General features: G+C 39.0%; 1 protein-coding gene across 4 annotated transcripts in view; it reads right to left on the bottom strand.

The window, feature by feature from the left end:
* Positions 1–5,428: 5,428 nt before the first annotated feature.
* The window catches only part of NR2C1 (nuclear receptor subfamily 2 group C member 1), an 89,811-nt gene continuing 73,668 nt past the window's right edge, over positions 5,429–21,571 (bottom strand). For all 4 annotated transcript variants that reach the window (XM_030548525.1, XM_030548528.1, XM_030548527.1 and 1 more), the window contains 4 exons: positions 17,738–17,877; positions 13,804–13,941; positions 7,124–7,229; positions 5,429–6,722 (listed from right to left, as the gene is read on the bottom strand). In XM_030548525.1, coding sequence (XP_030404385.1) covers positions 6,548–6,722; positions 7,124–7,229; positions 13,804–13,941; positions 17,738–17,877 — 559 coding nt within the window. In that variant the 3' untranslated portion in view covers positions 5,429–6,547. The remainder of the gene's footprint in view (positions 6,723–7,123; positions 7,230–13,803; positions 13,942–17,737; positions 17,878–21,571) is intronic.

Below are 21,571 nucleotides of genomic sequence, written 5' to 3'. Positions count from 1 at the left end.
TCTGAGAGGTAGAATCAGTTGTCACTGTATAAATATTTACAAGTGACCCCTTTATTTCTATATAAATGTTTAACAATGGAATTGACAGGGTTATGTTTTTAAACTCATCACAGATGCTAGCAGACACAGCACTTTCCCCCTTGCTGCTATGGTGGTGAGAAACAATTTCAGCAAATAACACTCAAAAATAATAGGGTGGAAGAGCCCACTACATGAAAGAAAGATACTGTGCATCTTGTTGCAGTGGTTAAGCAAATTTAAATTAAAACATCACTTTTGATTATACACCTCTACCTCGATATAACGCTGTCCTTGGGAGCCAAAAAATCTTACCGTGTTATAGGTGAAACCGTGTTATACTGAACTTCCTTTGATCCACTGGAGTGCACCCCCCTGCAGCACTGCTTTACTGCGTTATATCCAAATTTGTGTTATATCGGGTGTCGTTATATCGAGGTAGCGATGTATTTCCAAATCTATTTTATACAAACATGCTGGCACATTAGATCTAAAAGAAGGGTTCACCTGTGGGAGATAGGAACTCAAATAACTCTACAAGTAACACTTTGAAATTACAGTAGCTTTAATTCAAAGATCTGAATGTACTTTTACAAACATGAATTAAAGCCACACAATCCCTTTATATGGAAGCATCATTAAACATAAATCTATTTCCATGCCAACAACTGCATTTAGATAGTTTTTTTTAATACAGTCATTAATTTGAAACATAATTGGAATGTTGTAGTTAAACACACAATTGTTTGAAAGTCATAAAATTTGGATCTGATGTTAAAAATAAACATTTGAAAAATTAGAATTAATACTTCACTGATAGCTCTAAAATCATATGTCAGGTAGTCTAGAAATTCTTAAGGTTCCAATTCAAAACAGAACTCTGCCTTGTTGCCCTCACTTTCCAATACGAGAACTCCCCCTACCCACAACATGACACACACAGCTTCACTGTTTTTCACAGTTAGATCTCAGAGCTCTTGTGAAGTTTAGTAGGGCACAATTTCTAAGCAGCTCCACAGGGAATGAGCTTCAGTCCTGTGGAGCATCTAACTTTTTTGCAATAGAAGCTGCAGAGTTAGCAGTTTTGGGTTTGCCTGCCAATCTAATAATATGTTGTATGCAGTGTAATTGTTGCCATGTTGGTCCTAGGATATTAGAGAGACAAGATGGGTGGGGAAATATTTTGTATTATACTAAGGCTATGTCTACACTGCGCAACTTTCAGTGGGACAACTGTGCTGTTGTAAGGTATGCAATGTACCTGCTCCTTGTCAGCAGGAGAGAGTTCTGCCAACAAAATAAAACCAACTCCAATTAGGGGCTTTGTCGGAGGGAAAGCGCCTCCTGATGATAAAGTGCTGTCTCTACCGGCACTTTTCGTCAGTAAAACTTTTGTTGGTTGGGGTGGGTTTTTTTCACACCCCTGACCGACAAAAGTGCAGCGTAGACATAGCCTAACTTCTGTTGGGGAGGGAGAGGGAGAGGGAGAGGGAGAGAGAGAGACAGAGAAGCTTTCAAGCCACACAGAGCTCTTCTTCAGGTCTGGGAAAGATACTCCAAGCACCACAGGTAAGTGCAGAGTGGAACAGATGCGTTTCTCAAATGCAGCCACCGTGGCCGCATGTGGCCACCAGGTTTTTCTGCAGCCACAACAGCCTCCTGGGCTGATATGGGGGAAGAGGCAAAGCAGTGGCCCCTCTCTGCAATGCCTAGGGACTTTGGGTGACAACATAAGCCCCCCCATCTTCAGCTGCAGGAAAGAGAGGCAACAGGTCATAAACCCGCACTACCCTTGCTCAGCTGGGGCCACTTCATACCTGCATCTCCCAAGCCGGAGGCAGGAGGCGCTGACTGGAGGGAGCCCAGCTGGTGGGGGAGGGAGGTGGAAAGGATCCATCAAGGAGAAAGGGAGAGCAGAAAATGACAGGGGCAGAAGGGAAGGAAGAGGAGTGAGCGAGGGAAGAGACAGAGCAAGAGGTAGGGCCTTGGGAGAAGAGGAAGAGCAGCGGGTCTGGTTTTCAGGCATTAGAAATCTGGCAATCCTAAAACAATCTGTTCCACCCTGCATTTACCTGTGGTGCTCAGAGTATCTTTATCAAAACTGAAGAAGAGCTCTGTCTGGCTTGAAAGCTTCTCTCTCTCTCTCTCTCTCCAATAGAATTAAGTCCAATAAAAGGTATTACCTCAACCACATTATCTTGCTAATTAATCGTATAATCAAATAATTTCTAATTATGGAAGCTGATATGAAGATAGGCTTTCGGGCCTGGCAGTTTGGCTCTCTCAATTATCCCAAACTCCAACTATCTGAAGGTTTCAGAATATTTAACAAGGAGAATCCCTATATCCAGTTCATGTGTTCTGCTATAAATGAAATGAACTATATTATCTCCCACCCCATCCCCACACTCGTAGTTAATTTAGGAAGTTAATTTGAGCAACTTTTACTAACAACCCAATCACTAAAAATCAGAGCAATTGCTAGTTAAGCCAGTATCAACAGCCACAGCATCTTCAACTTCAATGTTACCCAAACATTACAATACTCAAGCATAACAACAAATTCCAGAGATGTACAACAGACTCCTTTTCAATTCCACCACAGAATCATGCCACAATGCACACATCCAATATCTAACAATTACATTGAAATGCAAAACCGTAACTGTTTTCAGACAATGATATATTTCTTATGGGCATGCATGTAGTGAAAAAGTCTGTGATGTGTTATTTGTAAATTAACAAATATGAAGTTGAAGCTAGGGCTTTGCATTTGAGTGCTTGGGGATAGGGGAAACAGGGCTGTATGAGGAAGATCAGAGGGGGGACGAGAGTTGTCCAGAGGCATTCATGGCTTGGTGTGGGCTGTGTGTGTATTGTATTAGAGAAACAGGAGTGAGCCCATGGAGAAGGCAGGGTGCATGTGATGGGATGATGTAGAAAATATTTTGGGAAGTGTTAGGGGGAGTATGAACAAACAGGGGAGGTACCGAGGGAGAGTGGATGTGTATGACACAGACCATCTCATGGAAGAAACTGTGGAGTTTCTGCTGAGGGAGGAAATAAGCCAGGGGAGACAAAGCTGGAGAGAAGCTGCACTCCAACAAGCTTCCTATGATTCACCAGAGGCTCACTCTTTTCCCTAAAGCTCCTTGCCAGACTCATTTCTTCCCTTCTTAGGTCAGCACAAAGCTGTATGAGGGAAAATGGATTAGGAAGCAGAGATGAAAGATAAGGTATAGAGATAGGCAGGGATAGGGAACAGGACCTGGCAGCAGGGGTTGAGATCAGGTGGGCACTAGGGCCAGAGTGAGCCACAGCTTTAGTTTTGTTTTTGGGGTAAGATCCCTTGTTCCCTCCTCTTGCAATTAGGCAACCCACTCAAATGCCAACATCCACCACTGTTCCCAACAAATGAGGAATAAACACGTTAACTGGATGTTTCTGCAAAGATGATGGGCAGCGAAACAGGTAGCTTTGACACTTATATTGTCATAACTATATTTCAGACTTCACGCTCCTCAGAATGAATTGCCATTTATTTCCTTGGGCTATTGTTTCAGGTTACCAGCACACATTGGTGGACACATTAGTTTACATTCAGAAGACTGTCTTTTGGTTGCAATGTAATAGAAGTTTAATTTTTTTAATATTTAAGCTACCAGTGAGAAGCTAAATTCTGTAACAAGAGATGGATCAAGAGGCCAATTCCACAATGGTAAAAATGGGACCTTGAGCATTTTAATGATTTCTCCAAGAACTATTGTGTCCTTGAACACTTAAAACTGAGATAAAACCAAGACCAAAATTAGAATTGCTACTATAATTTGTAATACAGTCTTAAATCAAAACAAACTTCCAATCCAGCAATGTCCTACTTCTTATCCAAAATTGATTCACCAGTCTTTTACTTCTGATGGCACTGAATAAACATCCTGAAATATAAATTATAATTTGTGACATGAACCATTACCAGAACTCATAATGGCACGTTTCTATAATTATCAATGTATAGTGCTTTAAAAGCTAAGGATACTGCTTAAAGTTTTACAATAAATTATCAGATGTATTATGTATGCAAACTCATAAGCTAACAGCTAAGTGATAGAGAAACTAAGTGTTAATGGCAAAGTTAGATATACCAAATTACTAGCATTGTCCCAATGTCTTCTTATTGACAATATTACATTGCACAACAATAGTGTACCCAGACACCCTATAAGAAATTGAATACACTGTCACAGTCTATTTATCAATTCATATAAAATACTACAAATTGATAGGTAATTGCAATTGTTATTCTATAATAAAAAGTTACAATTTATTTTAAAAAATACAGCCAAAATAGAATTTACATTTTTAGTCAGGTTTCAAGACATTTACAGTAGCTTTTATACAACAGCAAGACAATCACTGCAACATTCTGATGCTTATATTAAAACTGAACTACCAGTAAGATGTAGATGTGGGATGGAATAAGCAAACAAATGACTTTCAGTGACACTGAAGACAGAAGACACAGAACAAATGTACTAAGAGGACAAGATTGGTTTGTAATGCAGTTGACATTACAATGAAGTTCTTTTGAAACTATTCAAAATGTAACTATAAGCAGTACCAGGAAATATACCAGTAAGAAACATAATCTAGCACACTGTACAATAAATATTTTTAAGAAAAAATTATTTTGAATTTAGAACAGTGCTCCCATCTTTAATTGAAATGTACAAAACTATTCACTTTTCCATTCAAACGGTTTATACTAAAAATCAATTTTTTTCCTTAAATCAAAAGTTATAAATCTGTTGCAAACCATTTTATCCTTCAACTGGCAAAGAGGCCATTCTTTACTGGCTGGTAAAGACCATAGGTTGACAAGTCTTGACTAGATGCAAACTAGCTAGATTGCATGAAGACTGAACGCTGAAAATAAATAAAGTATTTGTTGTGGGGGACATCCCCAAAAAACTTGTCAAGCTAGAGAATTTTTTAAAAATACCTTTAACGCCCATGATGTAGTAATTTTCAGAGTTTAATTTTCAGTAGTACGTCAACTGATGTTACTGGACTGTAACAAAATGGGAAAGAAATTAGCCAGCCTTCTATCCAACATCAACATAGCTCAGACAAATTTAACTGAAGACAGCAGAAGCTATTCAACAGCATGAAACTGAAAACAATCAGAATGGCAATGATGTGAGAATCTGTGGACACTGTTGACCAGAAAAATGTGTCTGTTTAGACAAAAAAGTTATGGGCTTGAGCTGAAACTCATTAAAGCTGGTACATTTATCTGAGCAGCAGTAAACTTCAAAGCAAGCTTCACTCCTTAAATAAGCCCATAAGACACCAAAGTGCAATAATAACTGCAACAGTTAAAATAAATGCTGGTAAATGAACAAAATGAATATAAAAATAAAAATCCCTTTATTCATTTATCTGTTTTATTGTTTAAGATTACCCCTACTAAGAAAACTTAGCTCCTGATCAGAAGCATGAAATTATATTACAAGAAATGAAAAGATTTATTCAAACCTTTGGGGAGAGAGAGAATGTGGTGGAGAGAACAGAAGAACCTGCATTATAGGGCCTCAGGTCATGATAAATAGAAGAATCATGGCCCACCAGGCACAGAACAAAGTGTACTCTAGGTTCAATCAGTACTAGAAACTTATTTAGTTAGAAAAATACAACAGAAATCTGATATAGTAATAAACTATTTTGGAAAATAGTTTATTCTTAGTCAGTTTCCCACTGTACAATACAAATAGCTAGTATCTGCCAATACACAATACTAGAACATATTAAACTCTTGACATTCAGAATAGCATCAATCTTATTGCCAATAATGGAGGTGGACTATGATCCGCTGCATCGAGGTATCAAGAGAATATTTTTTAAAAAATCTGCATGCTTTCTATAATTTCTCTGCCCTTTTCATGGTACCAACTACTTCATAAAACAAGAACTTCAGCTCTTTTCAAAGTAGCTGAAAGAAAAATGAAGTTGATTACAAAGGTCTCACTTCAATTGAAATATTTTTACCTTTTTAGGATTTCTGACCATCATGTTCCATTGTATCAGTGAGAATGAATTATAGCAAAAAACACTGAAAACACAACTCAGAGAAGAAGGTTAATTTATTTTTTTCTAAAATTAAGAAGTGACACCTTAATTCAGTCAACACTCTTCTTCACCAGGCTGGATTTTCCTATTTGTTTTGGACTTCATAAACAAAATTCCAGGTTCATCTATCTACAAAAATACAGTGGATAATTTTTGATTTTCATTAAATGCCAGATAATTTACAAGTCCTTGAAAACCAGAAGAAAAAAGGAAGTCATCCTGTATCCCTCAAGACACTCTGCAGCATTTCCCAAATGTACTGGAAAGGAGGAATTTTAGCCTTCTTTAAATTTTTAAAAGTTGCTGGGGAAGGCTTCTTGCCATCTCTTGGAGACAGTATGCCATAACTAGCATGGTGATGTACATTTACGTCATCACAGCATAGAATCCTTGTTTTCCATCTTTATACAGAATGACCAATAATTTGAGAGTTGTAGTCTGCTGTCTCCATTCTTAGGATATATGGGATGATGCTGTCAATCTGAACATTTCCAATCAGTCCTGCAAAGAACAACTCTTCTGTGATGGTAGCACTCATCAGTCTGAGGGCAGGCAATCGGAGAAGAAGCCTAGATAGCCTGAAAAACAGATTTGGCAAAAGAGAATTACAGTTTAATAGGCAAAACGAGGCTTCCTTTTGATGTTATCCTGTTATCAATAAGAAAAAAATTATAAAGGATTACACTTTTGGTCATTGTTCAATAAAAGCTCAACTCTTAGGAGGTCTAGTATTAAGCTTTTGTATGTATGGAAGACAGATCAAGTTTTAAATTAATCCAGTATTTAATTTATAACCAGTCACATCGTTGACATTAGCTCAAACAGATATTAACAGGCATTTCAATATATGTAGCTTGCAACACTTTTCACTTGATTGATTCTCACATTTCTTAAAATGAAATATTTCTCAAATCAAGGTAACTGAAGCTCTGAAGAAATGAAAGAAAAATCAAGCATGTGATGTATATAATTTACATACCTGTAAGTATCATCTGGATATGCTTTTGTTACATAATCTTGGAACTCCATGTAAGCCTTTTCTTGAAACTTTTCAATCTGTATCACATTTTCTAGACCTGGGTGATCTGACACACAATTTATATTGTTATACCTGCTCCGATGCAAAACAAAAACAACAAAACAACAAAAACAACAAAGCCCATCTGGGGCAACCATCCAATTAATTACTTTGCTACTGTAGCAACTTCTGGGTGTTTTCGGACAGTTTTGATGCTGGGCACCTCCCCTTATTTGGATTCTTTTCTTAGACGACAGAGACCTATTTCATTTAAGTTGCCCAGATGAATACATTAAACTGCTCTAGTAGTCCAAGCAAATGCCGTTCTTGCCATGTGTAAAACTATGTCCATAATCTCATTCACATTTGATCTTGGCTCCAGTTACTGTGTTGCAACAGAACATAGTAGCATTATTTTGATACGTTGACAGTTCATTGGACAGTTGTGTGCTTAAACATTACAGGGAGCCTGGCCGCCATCCCAGACTCCATTTCCTTTACTTTATTTCTTCTCTGGAACTGCTGGAACTAATTGCCCTCCAATCCCTCTCCCCCTCCTGCACACCAATTTCTCCCAGCCCATTGTCTGCTCCCCGCGCTGGTTCAGCTCTGCACATCTGAAGGGTGGCCAGTTCCCCCCGAACGTGAGTCAGTGCTGATGCCTTGTCCTGTGAGCTTGGCATGCTGTGCACTGTCTGCGTCCCTTGTCCTGTGCCTGCGATTCATCTGCAGCTACCTCCTGCCTACGAGGTCAGTGCAGCGGCAGCTGCATGCCCCGCTTCTGTCAGTCACTGTTGCCTCACTCTCCTGTGTGTGCTCTGGAGTGAGGTGACAGCAGCCAACACGAGTAGGGCACACAGCCATCACTGCACCAATCCCACAGGCAGGAAGAGGTGATTGGAGATGACCTGAGCCAACCCAGAGAGCATCAAGTTGTTTTTATACGCAGTCTGAACCTGACACTTGTAATCAGGTGCCATCAGGTTCGGATTGGGTTGGAAGGTGCTACAACTCCCCCAAACCCAATATTTCATAGCTCAATGGTATAAACATCCTGTCCTGTGAATGATCCCTCAATTTCTTAACTCCATAAGCCATCTATAAAGCATGGTTCCAAAGTAAACAGCAGAAGGGAAGGTCAAGTGTGACTGCGCAGAGGAAACATGTTTCGAGAACATGAGTTACCGCTGGAAGTAACTCCTCCTTTCTCCTTCATGACATTACTTTCAGAGCCCAACTACAGGATGTTAGCTAGTAATGATATCCCTAAAAAGGCAGGCTGAGGCACTTTGCTAGTTCATCAATGACTAAAGCACTGCCTTGCTGATATTAACGTGTATTCTTGATACCATGTGGAAAGAAAAGCCATTTGCGAACATATGAATTGAACTCCATGTAGCAGCCATGCAGATTTCAGATAGGGGCATAAGATAATACATTCCCACTGAAGCTTCCATCCCACTAGGTCAGTTAGCCTTGAGACACTGAAGGCACAAACATCAGCTAGTTCATAACTTGACTGGATGAACATTCCTTTCCAGTTAAAAAAGACTTCCAGGGATACTTCTGACAACACAAGTGTCAGAAGAAAGTAACTGGAAACACACAGGAAACTAGGTCAAGCCTTTGACATCTGAGCAAACTTTTAAAACCTGTTGCACTTTACAGTGTAAAACTTTCCAGTGAAATGTTTTCTACACTCCCACTGCCTTGATCTCTTTAGACAAGGACAAAACATCCTGTCCTAAAACCTAGCAGTCATGCTGTCAAGCAAAGGCTGTTGAGGCATGTTTGCATCACCTTGTTGCTGTGTTGAAGCAAGATATATCAACACTGGGAGAGTAAATGAATAATTTTTGGATAGAGAAGCAAGCGTACCAGAAGGCATGAACTACCCCTCTGTAAGGCTAGGCTCTTATGAGCCAGCTGTGCCCATAGGAAGACTTTTGATGAGTCAGATGAGTTGCAGATACCATCAAGCACTTGGTGAATATCATGGGGGCAACTGCTGAACCTCTCACGAAACTGAGGTACTTCTTGTGATTCTTATCTGAATGTAAAAGCAAGCATATTAAATATCAAGGACACAAATCAGCCTTGAAGTTCTAGAGCAAGGATTATGCTCCCTTGAAAAAACAGATAATTTTACTTTCCTTTGGTATCTTTCAGTCACTTTCCTTCTATACCCCTGTTCAATATAAGGAGCTCAAAATAGGGTAGGCCTTTACTTTTGGAACTTCTTTCTGGTACCTTTCTTCCAGGGCGGTTTTCATTTCCAATATGTCCTTTTCTCCCACTAGTTTTTCATGAGAGGAATTAAAAAAAAAAAAAGGAAATGGAAGGTAGACCAAGTTTGCCACGCTATGAACTCCAAGGAGAACCCCTTCCAATGATCTTTAGGACTCAGCTACATGAAGAAATGGTCTGTCATGCCTGTAAATACGGAAACAAAGAATCCCAAAAGACTAGAGTAGAAAAGGCTCTCTGGCACATCCCCAAACTTGCTGCTAACATGCAGCGCCACGAGTAGATGAAATTACTGAGGCAGAAAAGAACACCATTTCTCTCTTCTGAAAACAAAAGGGCTTCCCAGATTGTCTCTGTGTTTGCTGGTACAACCATTCCTGAGCCTGAAATACCTCTTCAACATGACAGCCATAGCCAAAGACCTGGCTGTAGTGTCCATGATAACAAATGAAGCTGCAGAGAATATTTGGACAACTAGCCTTTCTGGTATAAGACCAGAAATTCCTTGGTTTGGGGAACATACTGGGTTCAAGTAACAGCTCTGGACTAGAACAAAACATCTTATCTGGCCATAACTCTAGCAATTTGGTCTCTCTGTGCCCATGTTTTGATGACACTGTCCCAGCTCTAGATTTGTCATTTACAGCAGAATTCACAAATGGCCCAGAGTATAATATTGGAAAAATAACTGATACCCACACTGGTAACCTGGTAAAAGGAATCTGGCTTCCTTGAGGCAGAAGCAGCAGAGGAAGAGTGATTCCAGACCTCTTTAACCAGCTCATTTTATACTCTTTGTACTCCAGGATTTCAAAAAATGTATGTGGCTTGTTAGACAAAACTGCCACTGGAATACCAATATCACAGCAATTCTACCCACCAAATCCTGAAACGCTTTGGCATAACTCACAGAAGAGGAATTCCTAGGACTGCCTTGCCAGCTCCTGCTCCTCAGAGAGAATGCATTTGATTTCAAATCAGGAAAAACTACCACTCTTGAAGATTTAAAATAGAGGAATCCCAGGGATCTCTGAAGAGGCCGTCACCTTCTTTGTAGGAGAAGGCTTTCTTGGGGGGGAGGACCGGGGGGGGGGGGGGGGAGATGTTGGTCTTCCATCATCTCATCACAGAGGCCACTTAAAAAGGAAGGGAACCACAGGATCAAAAGCCCCAAGGTACCCAGTACATGTATGGATGACAACTGGGTAAAATTTTAATTTTGGAATTGTCCAGGCAGACAACTAAGGTTCTAAAAGTTTTCCTGTACCTAAACCAAGTTCCCTTTGAGGTGGAGCTGCAGCAGATTGGGAAAGTACCTGGTTTTCTCAGTTTTAGGAAATCTATAGCACCAATCTTGGAAAAGGCAGGAACCATGGATCCAACAATGGCCCTTCCATATGACAACCTGGAGCAGATACATTGTGGGATCCTTGCCAGAGCATCTCTTTCTCTCACAGTACAGCTTTTTAGAATGACCAGTGCCAGAAGATGTGCCTTCTTTGGCTCCATCTGAAGAATTCAGGTCTTTAGCTGGGGAAATGTGCATCATTAGCCTGGGATTTTATGGTAGGCATTAGCACTAAGGAAGACTTATTGTCTATTGTCTAAGGAAGGTTTATCAGACTCTTGCATTACCAAAGCTTCTTGTAGCAGCAGATTCTAGAGTACAGTCTTATGGTACTTTGAGACCTTTTCATGCCTATTTGAAGTACAGAACTTTGTGAGATAAGAGGCATCTCTTTTAAACCCCATTCTTTGAAGAGGGAGGATATTTATACATGCTGTCTGTGGAACGCTGGACTTGAGGAAATTGAGTGCATCCCATAACTGCCATCTGCTGTCTGAAAAGCTTCCATGATTAGGCATGTGACTCCTACACTGGGGCTCTGTATAGGTAACGTCATGAAGAATGTAGAGGTACAGTATGATGATCGGTGTGGAAGAGAGGTAGTGGGGGGCCTTCCTGTTTATTTCTTCCTGTTCCTGTTTGTTTCCTGGTTCCTGAACTCAGTGTTCCAGTTCTTGTTTGTGTGTGTATGTAGTGTTGGGTGTAATAGGTGGAAGACAGTGGAAAAACCTTAACATGAAAATAGGATGTTTTCCACTCTGAATGATGAATGCTTAAGTATAATGAATTCCTGGTGTTTAAATAATATAAAATGAGGTACTGTATGACAGATATAACCACTGTATTTTTACTGTTGCCTTTATTGTCTATATTCATAGATACGGCATAGTAAAGGCTACACAGCAGCTGCTGTCTATTCCTCAAGACTCACAATCTATTGAAATAAAATAAAGCCTTCATTATCACAGAAATCGTATGCAAATAGAGGATACAAATTATGATGCTATTAGCATAGATGCTAAAATAATGATACTACTGACAGAGCGGTATCCAAGGGGATTTAGTGACTTTTTAAAATTCACCTCTGTTGGATATCAGCTTCAGGAAAGATAGAGCAAAGAGAAGACATACTTGTTATTGTTGCTTTTAGAACATTTATGAGAAAAATGAGCAGACTGCAGACTTGCTCAGCAAATATCAGAGTAAAAAACTGCTCTAAATACAGAAAAATACCTGGCAGATCATGTTTCCATATAGCAATTTTTGTTATTTTCTTTTTTATGATAAATCTTTGGATCTGTAAACGATGGATGAAAATCCTGGAGTCAGGAGATAATATCTTGGTGTAAATCAAATTACACACAAAAGACTACATTAAAAGAATGTTAAAGTAGAAAAGTCAAGCACTCAAAAGTTAAGAAAAGCCAGAATTAAGGTTAATTTGCCCCCCTTCTGTGTATGTAGTATGATACAGTGTTTAATTACCTGATCAAACATTACTTCCACAGGACCTCTGCCTCAAACAGTGAATATGATAGACCGTGCTACTGAATATTTTATTTCATCCTCATTTTTCAATGTGTGCCACTTCCTTTTCCACCTCTCCTTACTTACTGAACACTATTCAAACCCTGGCTCTGAATAGAGAATTATTTATTTCTTCATGAGGTTTTCTATGTTGCTGATCATTATATTATCTGAATATTTCACAAACATTAATTTAATTTAATTTCACAGCCTCCCTGCGAGATGAGGGAGTGGTGTTACCCCCTATTTTACACCTGGGGTACTAAGGAACAGAATGATTAAGGTCAGAAGTATCCACTAATTTTGAATGTCCATTTGACGTAACTAGAATCTGATTGTTCAAAGCATTATACAGCAGTTTATACATTCAAAGGACACCTTCCATTGTCTTATGTGGCAGCTGAGAGCGATCAATACTTCCACAAATCAGGCCTCTTGGTCTCATTTTGGGCCTCCAGAAAATATGAAACATACAATTAGTGACAAATTGTGAAAAGTTTGGTGTAAGTTACCTGTCTACCACCACACTGGAACTCCAACAGAGGCAGGGATAGAATCCCATTCTCTAGGACAGCATTCAACATCCTTAACCATGAAACTATCCTTTCTCTTCCTGCTATCCCCTGCATCATTCACTACATCAATTCCAACTTCCACAACAAATGAGGCAGGAGTCCTACAGACAACAGTATCCTTTACTACACAACACTGAATCATCCCCAGAGCAGGTCCACCCTGTGCACTGAATGCAGCAGGTGTCCTATGGAAAAAATGGTATGTGATCATATAATTAGACTGTATCATAATACATATGCACAAGGCAGCTAAATCAAGGTTGCACAGGCAACCATGATACTCACATTCTCTAACTTTTGAATGCTTGACTTTGCAACCTTAACATTCTTTTAATACAAACCCGTCTCTCCTCACCCTCGCTCCCAAGCTCCTCATCTGATCTCTATGTCCCTCAATCCTGTCTCAGTCTCCCTCCCTCAAAGGCTTTTTGTCCCAATCTCCTAGTCCCGCCTGCCCCTCACTTACTTATCTGATGTCACCCCTGAACTGTGCTCCTAAGTCTTTCTTCCTTCCAGTCTCTCCCCTCTCCAACTGATTCTCAAGAAGCAGAATTAGAGAACATGATGGTAAAAACTATTGGTCAATCTGCCTTATCATTTCTAGTGTTGCTAGCAATTGCTGAGCTGCGCTGGTGCTACCGCAACTTTGGGAGAAATGTCTAAAATTCTCAGTGAAGATGGAACCTTTGGTAGACTGGGAGAAGGAGGACTTTTAGATTTTAAATTAGCACCTAATTAAAATTAAAACAGGTTCACACATTTGTTGCAGCTACAGAACTAAAATGTCAGAAATTTATGAACTTGCATACAAAATCACTCTCTCCCACACTTTAACTGAAAGCTTGGATTTTGGAAAATACAATAACTTTTAAATACACTGTAAATACTCAGATCTCAATTGTCACAGAAAAGAAGAAAATTTTAAGTTAAAAATAATTACATACCAGGACTGAAGAGGACGATTGCTTTCAGATAAGCATATTCATACCCATCTAGGCAAAGCTTAACCATACTGTTACAGAACTCTTGCAGTTTGAAGATGTGCTCCATCACTAGTTTTCCTCTATCTGTGGACAGCTTATCTAGATTAGTACAAAAAATTGCAGAATGGATTTTCTGGACAAATTTAATCCTGATTTCTAAATGATTCATACAGCTGGTAATATGAATCCATATTCTTTTTCTGAAGGAAAAAACTACAGGCCAATGAATATTATATTTATTTATTTAAACACATTTCATGATTAGTCTGATAATCCTACTAAAGAGTCCAATGATCAGAGGTGGACTGGCACCTGAAATATTAATCACCAGAATGGGGAAGAAGATTACATACTAGTAAATGGAATTCCCTAAATGTATTACGCCCCTGCAGATGTACTCCATAAGAGTCAGGTTCCATCCTCACTCATCACAGAAGCGTTAGCAGCACCAAATCTATTAAAGAGCACTTCTTCCATTTTAGGATCCAAATGTTCTAGAATCAAAGCCTGTAAAAGGATCCACCTCATGCCTGTCTTAGCTATATTCCTAAACTATCATTTTAAATATATGACTTCACTGGGGAAGGTTTTTTGGATAGTAGCACGATTACTTTCCCCTTTTTAAAAGTGAGATGAGTCAATTTTTAGGAATCCAAACCAAGTGGCTAGTTGAAGACATACAAAACATTCAAGATCTAGATAGAAAATCCTGCCCCATTTAGGGGTATTAGAGCTAACGCTACTAGGAGGAATATAAGGAATTCTCTGGAGAGGTCTATAAGTTTAATACCACAAGAGCCTGGCCCATGCTAGAACAATTAAAGTAACTTGAGCCCCAAGCTAACTATTATGACTTTAAAACTATTAAGCAAATCTATTTCTTTTTAGACATATAGAAAAATCATAGAATGGTGATGAAGGATGAAGTATCAAAGACTGAGATGCTATGTGTATCTCACAAGCAATTACAGCCCTGTTCTTTTTTCTTTTTTGGGTAGAGTTGAACAACAAGATACCATAGAACAAGACATTTCAATATAAGGGGCTTATACCTGATACCTCTAAGGATACGTCTACACTATAAACCCACCGTGTAATTACTGCGGTGGTGCAGGTCCACGTTACCTTCCTTGAGTCAGTGGTGCACATCCTCACCAGGAGTGCTCCCACTGACCTATGAGGGGCAGTGTGGGGAGCTGAGAGCCTGGTCTCTCAGCTTTGCTGGCGGCTCCCTGCCATGAGCCTGACTGAGCTACAGGCTCCCAGCGGGAAGCCCCCTCCTTGCTCCCTCCTCCTAAAGTCACCTGGAGCGTCTTGTCGCTCCCTGCCCCATTTCCCACCAGGAGCAGGGGAAAGCTGCCCAGGACTTCTGGCCATCAGGGAGTGGAGTCCAGCCCTCTCCCCACCTGGAGCTGGGCAACCTTGTCAATTTCACGGCTCACCTGGGCTTCTCACCCCAGCTCCTAGCTAGGAGTAGGGTCCAGCCACCCAGCTCTCCAGTGCAGCAGGTGCTTTTTTTATCAATTTCACAGCTTCTGCCCTGAAACTGACAAGAAAGCCGATGCAAGGGATGCAGTGTCTACACAGATACTGCATGGCCCAAACTACACCGACATCAGCCGTACACCTCTCGTAAAGGTGGAATTGTTATGCTGGTGTAGTAGAGCAATTAATTCAGTGGGAGGAAGGCTGCAGTGTAGACATTGACATAATTAGGCCAACATAAGCTGCCTTATGTTGACTAACTGTGTAGTGCAGACCAGACCTGAGGGATATAAGATTTTTGCAGGTAAAGCAAAGATCTCTTTTGAAGAATTTTTTTTTGGGGGGGGGGACATTTTTCAAAAAATGGTGCCTTAATTTGGTTTTCTGAGTAAATACTCTGATTTTCAAAATTCCTGAGTATCTAGCAGCTTTCCCTGAAATCTATGAAGGCCACTGGATGCACAGCAATTTTTAGAGTCAGGCCTCTCATTTAGGACCCTAACAGGAGGCACTAATTTTTGAAAACTCTAGCCTTAAGAATTTCCCTTTTTTCTGCTGTAATCTTCCATGGAGCAAGATGAAGAGGATGTGCTTTGCTTCATTCCAAAGACCTCCACTCATAAAATAATTCAGTCAACTCAGGTTTCACTTTCTTTACCTTATCCTTTTGTTGTTCTTATTGCAACTCACCTAAAGGCCTAAGGTCACCTCCAACCTCCCAGAACAAGAAAAGAAAGACTGAAATTGGTGGCTTCTTAGGAATTGCTATTCTTCTCATAGAGTCGAAAGCAGCTCTTATAAGTGTTAGGACCTGACTGTCTCATCACAGATCTTTCCATACTGACAGAGACCCAGTCAAGCAGCTCTTCAGTGGTTAAGGAGAATAATTTATCAGCATCCTCTTTATACCAACCTTTTATATACTAGAAAACTTATGTCCCTCACTCAGTCTTCTTTTCTCCAGGCTAAATAAACCCATTTTTTAAAAAAATCTTTCTTCATAGGTTATGTTTTCTACACCTTTAATAACTTTTGGTGCTCCCCTCCAGATTTTCTCCATTGCCTTTATATTGTCAGGCTGTAGTGTTACCACCCGGAAAGAAGGACGGCAGTCCACACTTATCTTTGAGCTTTTATCTTTGGCTTCTGTATTCTCTATCACAGAATCAGTTTGCATCTAGTTCACATTCAGAAGTCTTTCCTCCCCTCTCACTAGCATAAGGACTGTTGGTTTTTTTTGGAGGTTATGTGCGTTAAAACATTCTCAGGTACAATTATGTGGCAGTTATCAATAGAGCCCTGAGTAGCATAGCTCCATGGATCATGAGTTATGTCATGATACCTACAATGGGAATCTACAGACCCAATTCATGAAGGAGAAAAAAATATTGTAACCTTTCCCTTCTCCATAATACATTTCAGTCAAATTCAAGTACATTTTAAAGTTAGGACTGAAAAGAAGCAACTAAAAAAAAAATACTTACGTCTCCAGGAACATGGAGAATCAAATTAATACGCTAAAAGTTTCTTATACTATAAACTGCTTCTAGTTTTAGGAACATATTTTACATGATTTTCCATAATGGGACTTGTACAGTAATAGATCTTAAGGACAGAAGGGACCATTGTGATTGTCTAGTCTGACCTTCTGAATAACACAAAAATAATAGGATATCCATGTATTAATAATTCCTCCTTTAAATTAACAGTGGCCGTGCCTGAATTAGAGTATGTATATATGTTAGAAAAACATCCAAGCTTGATTTAAAAATTTCCAGTGATGGAGAATCAACCATAACCCTTTGTAAGCTGTTCCAATGATTAATTGCTCTCACTGCTAAAAACTTGCAACTTATTACTCTTTCACTTCTCAAATCATATAAGCTACACACTGCCCACTAAGTTTGTTTAGTTTGTGAAATCTTAATTCTACTAAAACTCAGAATTTAGTCTTGCTTTATACTATACAAAACAGCAAAACTTCCAACACAATTTTATAGAGACTGATGACTGAATGCAGGACACAAGTCAATTTTGACTGCACATATTTTCCTTGAGGTTGTTGAGCATATACTGTTGAACTTTGCATTTTTAATTAGATTATTTGTATAAAAATTTTCTGTGAGGGAGAGAGAAAATGGAAAGGAAGGGGACACATTAAAATACAGTTTTTATTATTACTAAATGTGACTGACTTCTGTAGGTTTGCTAAAATTTTCCCCATTTTTCATGGACTTTACATTATTATTTCAATAGTGGCCATTCAACTGTGTACACAATAAATTCCCATTAACAATTCACAGACAACTAGTAAACTTCTGCACAGTATAAAAATTATGCACTGACCTTAAACTCATGCTGTTAATTAACTCCCCATCTACACCCTGAAAAATGGAAGGATGCATCTTACCTTGCTGTAAGCTACCATGCAGGTGATTAACAAATGCAGTTAATATAGTTGCCACATTCATCACTTGCGAACACTGTGCAAGACCCAGTGTAAAAAGTTCGTTCCAGCAGGCTTTTACTAATGATATGCTGTTATCTTGCCTATTTAAAGGAACAAAAAAATTTGGTTAATGAAATTATTTACTTGCAATTAAAGAGTGCTTCACATCTGCAGAGCACAGCACAAATAGTAACAATTAATCTAGTTTAGCCATTACTACCACTTCCAACAAATCAAGATGCAGATCAAAAATATTTTTATTTGCATGTTAGAATTAAAATTCCCCAGTTTATGTTAAAAGTGGCATTTGTATAGAAGTTGGTTTATTTTTAAAGAACTAAAAATTAATAGTCTGCATTACAGAACGGGCCACCCAAATATTCTGAGAGAATTTGCTTCAATACAGAAATAAAACACCCTCCAATTGCACACCAACTGTGTAAGTCTCAACTACCTCCCCACAGAAGAACCCATAAGCGGAATCATCAAACAACTACAATCCATACTCAATGGGGACCCCCATTGTGAAAGAAATCTTTTCTGAACCCCTCTTATAGCCTTCAAACAACCTGCCAACTCTCCAAGCTCAGCAGCAGCAGCAGCAAAGACAGGAGAGGACAAACCAACTCAAAGTAGCACCAGACCCTGATAGAACAGATGCAAAACCTGCAGACATGTCTCCCCTGCAACAATGATCAATGCCCACCCCCACATACCTTTCTAAATCCATGGATCCTACACATGCCTAACCCAACATGTGGTGTACCTCATCCAGTGCACTAAATGCCCCAATTATACCTATGTGAGTGGAACCAGACAATCACTAGACTCTTGAATGAATTCACACAGGAAAATGATAAAAGAAAAAACATTGTATCACCTGTGGGTGAACACTTTTCACCAAGTGATCACACTATACCTGACTTATCAGTCCTCCTCCTCAAAGGAAACCTGCACAACACTTTCAAGACAAGCCTGGGAGCTTAAATTCATAACTTTGCTAGACACTAAAAATCATCTACTGAATAGACACACTGGATTTATGGCTTATTGCAACAATCTATAAACCACTAACAACTGCCCCTGATGTCTCCTCTCCTTCCTCCCCTCCCCCACGAGTGGAAGACTGTTAATGGTCCACTTCACCTTGTAATTAACTACTTATGCTAACCAATCTGTTCCACCTTATATTTAGCTATGACACTCCGAGTACATTTCCCAGACGTGAAGAAAAGCTCGGTGCAAGTCCAATGAAAGATATTACCTCACCTGCCTTGTCTCCCTAGCACAAGCAAGCTGATAGACATCATTAGTTAAATTTTCAATGCATGTCCTATCACATTAATTTGCTCAGGGTTTACATTAATTTTCAAACAATATTTACATGCAGTGGCAGAAGTGCAAATGTGTTGAGGACGCTGAATGGCAGGCTAAAGGCCTTTTTTAAAAAACCTGAAAGCTGGCATGTTGTTGGATTATGTTTTTAAATAAATTTAGTTGTTTCAATAGCTGTTTCAATATTTGATTTAGTCACAAAGGGGTAATAGAGACATCATGCAAGTTAATCACAAAGAATTTATCCAAGGCATTTTAGATGTGGGCAGAAACCAATATGACTTATATATGGGCAAAGGTTAATTTGCATTTTCTCCATTTTTTCCCATACTTGCTCTAGTATTTTTAACCATTTGATTTTTTTTTTTTTTTAAGAGCATGTTCTGAAATTACTCTGTCTCATAAAATGACACCTGACAGGAAAGTTACAGAGTGCACACAAGCTGTTTCACTTTGTCTTGGAATTAAATGCATTTCCTCATGTCATGCAGAACTACATGAACTATATCAGAGCTAAGAAATTTAAGAAAGCTAATGGATTTTGCTGGACAAACTGCAAGCTCTTAAGAAAATATAAAGAGTATGATAAAAACTGTTTTTAGTGGCAAGAGACAATTTATTTCTGGTAACTGCCACGTCCTACAATAACCCCCGTCCATCCCTCTCAATGTTTGATAAACGTTACTAATACTTCTCACTATCTTCCAGAATAGGTCAATAATGGTACAGTGACTACCAATAATTGATTTGCAAAAAAAGGAGAACAATATCTGATGGCCAAGGCACACAGGTAGCTGTGTATCAGTCTCTTTCTACCTTTCTTTGGTGATTCACATCACCATTGCATCCCAGTTGCAAATGCAGGCTGAGCCCAATCTCACTACTCGCAACTCATGTACCAGAGGAAATCATGAGATGTTAAAAGGTAACCAATTCAAGAAATGACAGTATGCATAGACAAGTTCAGTCCTCTGCCAACAACCAAACATAGGTTTTCATTTTCTAGTGCAATGCAATGATCTTCTATTAAGGCTGTCAAGCAATTAAAAAAAAATCGTGATTAAACGTACTGTTAAACAATAATAGAATATCATTTATTTAAATATTTTTGATGTTTTTCTACATTTTCAAATATATTGATTTCAATTACAACACAGAATACAAAGTGTTCAGTGCTCACTTTACATTTATTTTTTATTACAAGTATTTGCACTGTAAAAAAACAAAATAAATAGTATTTTTCAATTCACCTTTCAAGTACTGTAGTGCAATCTCTTTATCATGAAAGTTGAACTTACAAAGGTAGAATTATGTAAAAAAAACCTGCAAAAATAAATGTAAAATTTTAGACCCAAGTCCACTCAGTCCTACTTCTTGTTCAGCCAATTGCTCAAACAAATTTGTTTACATTTTCAAGGAGATAATGCTGCCCGCTTCTTGTTTACAATGTCACCTGAAAGTGAGAACAGGTGTTCTCATGGCACTGTTGTAGCCGGTGTTGCAAAATGTTACATGCCAGATGTGCTAAAGATTCGTATATCCCTTCATACTTCAGCTACCATTCTACGGGACATGCGTCCATGCTGATGACGGGTTCTCCTCGATAACAATCCAAAGCAGTTCAGACGAATACATATTCATTTTCATTATCTGAGTCAGATGCCACCAGCACAAGGTTGATTTTCTTTTTTTGTGGTTTGGGTTCTGTAGTTTCTGCATCAGAGAGTTGCTCTTTTAAGATTTCTGAAAGCATGCTCTACACCTCATCTCTCTCAGATTTTGGAAGGTACTTCAGATTCTTAAACCTTGGGTTGAGTGCTGTAGCTATCTTTAGAAATCTCACATTGGTATCTTTGCGTTTTGTGAAATCTGCACCAAAAGTGTTCTTAAAATCAACACCATGTGCTGGGTCATCATCCAAGACTGCTATAACATGAAACAGATGGCAAAATTCAGGTAAAACAGAGCAAGGGGATATACAATTTTCCCCCAAGGAGTTCAATCACAAATTTAATTAGCACATTTTTTTAATGAGCATCATCAGCACGTAAGCATGTCCTCTGGAATGGTGGCCAAAGCATGAAGAGGCATACATATGAATGTTTAGCCTATATGTAAATACCTTGCAATGCCAGCTACAAAAGTTCCATGCAAATGCCTGTTCTCACTTTCTGGTGACACTGTAAATAAGAAGAGTGTAGCATTATCTCCTGTAAATGTAAACAAACTTGTTTGTCTTAGCGATTGGCTGAACAAGAAGTAGGACTGAGTGGACCTGTATGCTCTAAGTTTACATTGTTTTGGTTTTGAGTGCAGTTATGCAACAACAACAACAAAATCTACATTTATATGTTGCACTTTCACGACAAAGAGATTGATCTACGGTACTTGTATGAGGTGAATTGAAAAATACTATTCCTTTTATCATTTTTACAGTGCAAATATTTGCAATAAAAATAA

The sequence above is a fragment of the Gopherus evgoodei genome, chromosome 1 (assembly GCF_007399415.2).
Source record: "Gopherus evgoodei ecotype Sinaloan lineage chromosome 1, rGopEvg1_v1.p, whole genome shotgun sequence".
Lineage (NCBI taxonomy): Eukaryota > Metazoa > Chordata > Testudines > Testudinidae > Gopherus > Gopherus evgoodei.
The sequence above is the reverse complement of the archived record's forward strand: the minus strand, read 5'-3'. Positions and strand labels throughout refer to the sequence as shown.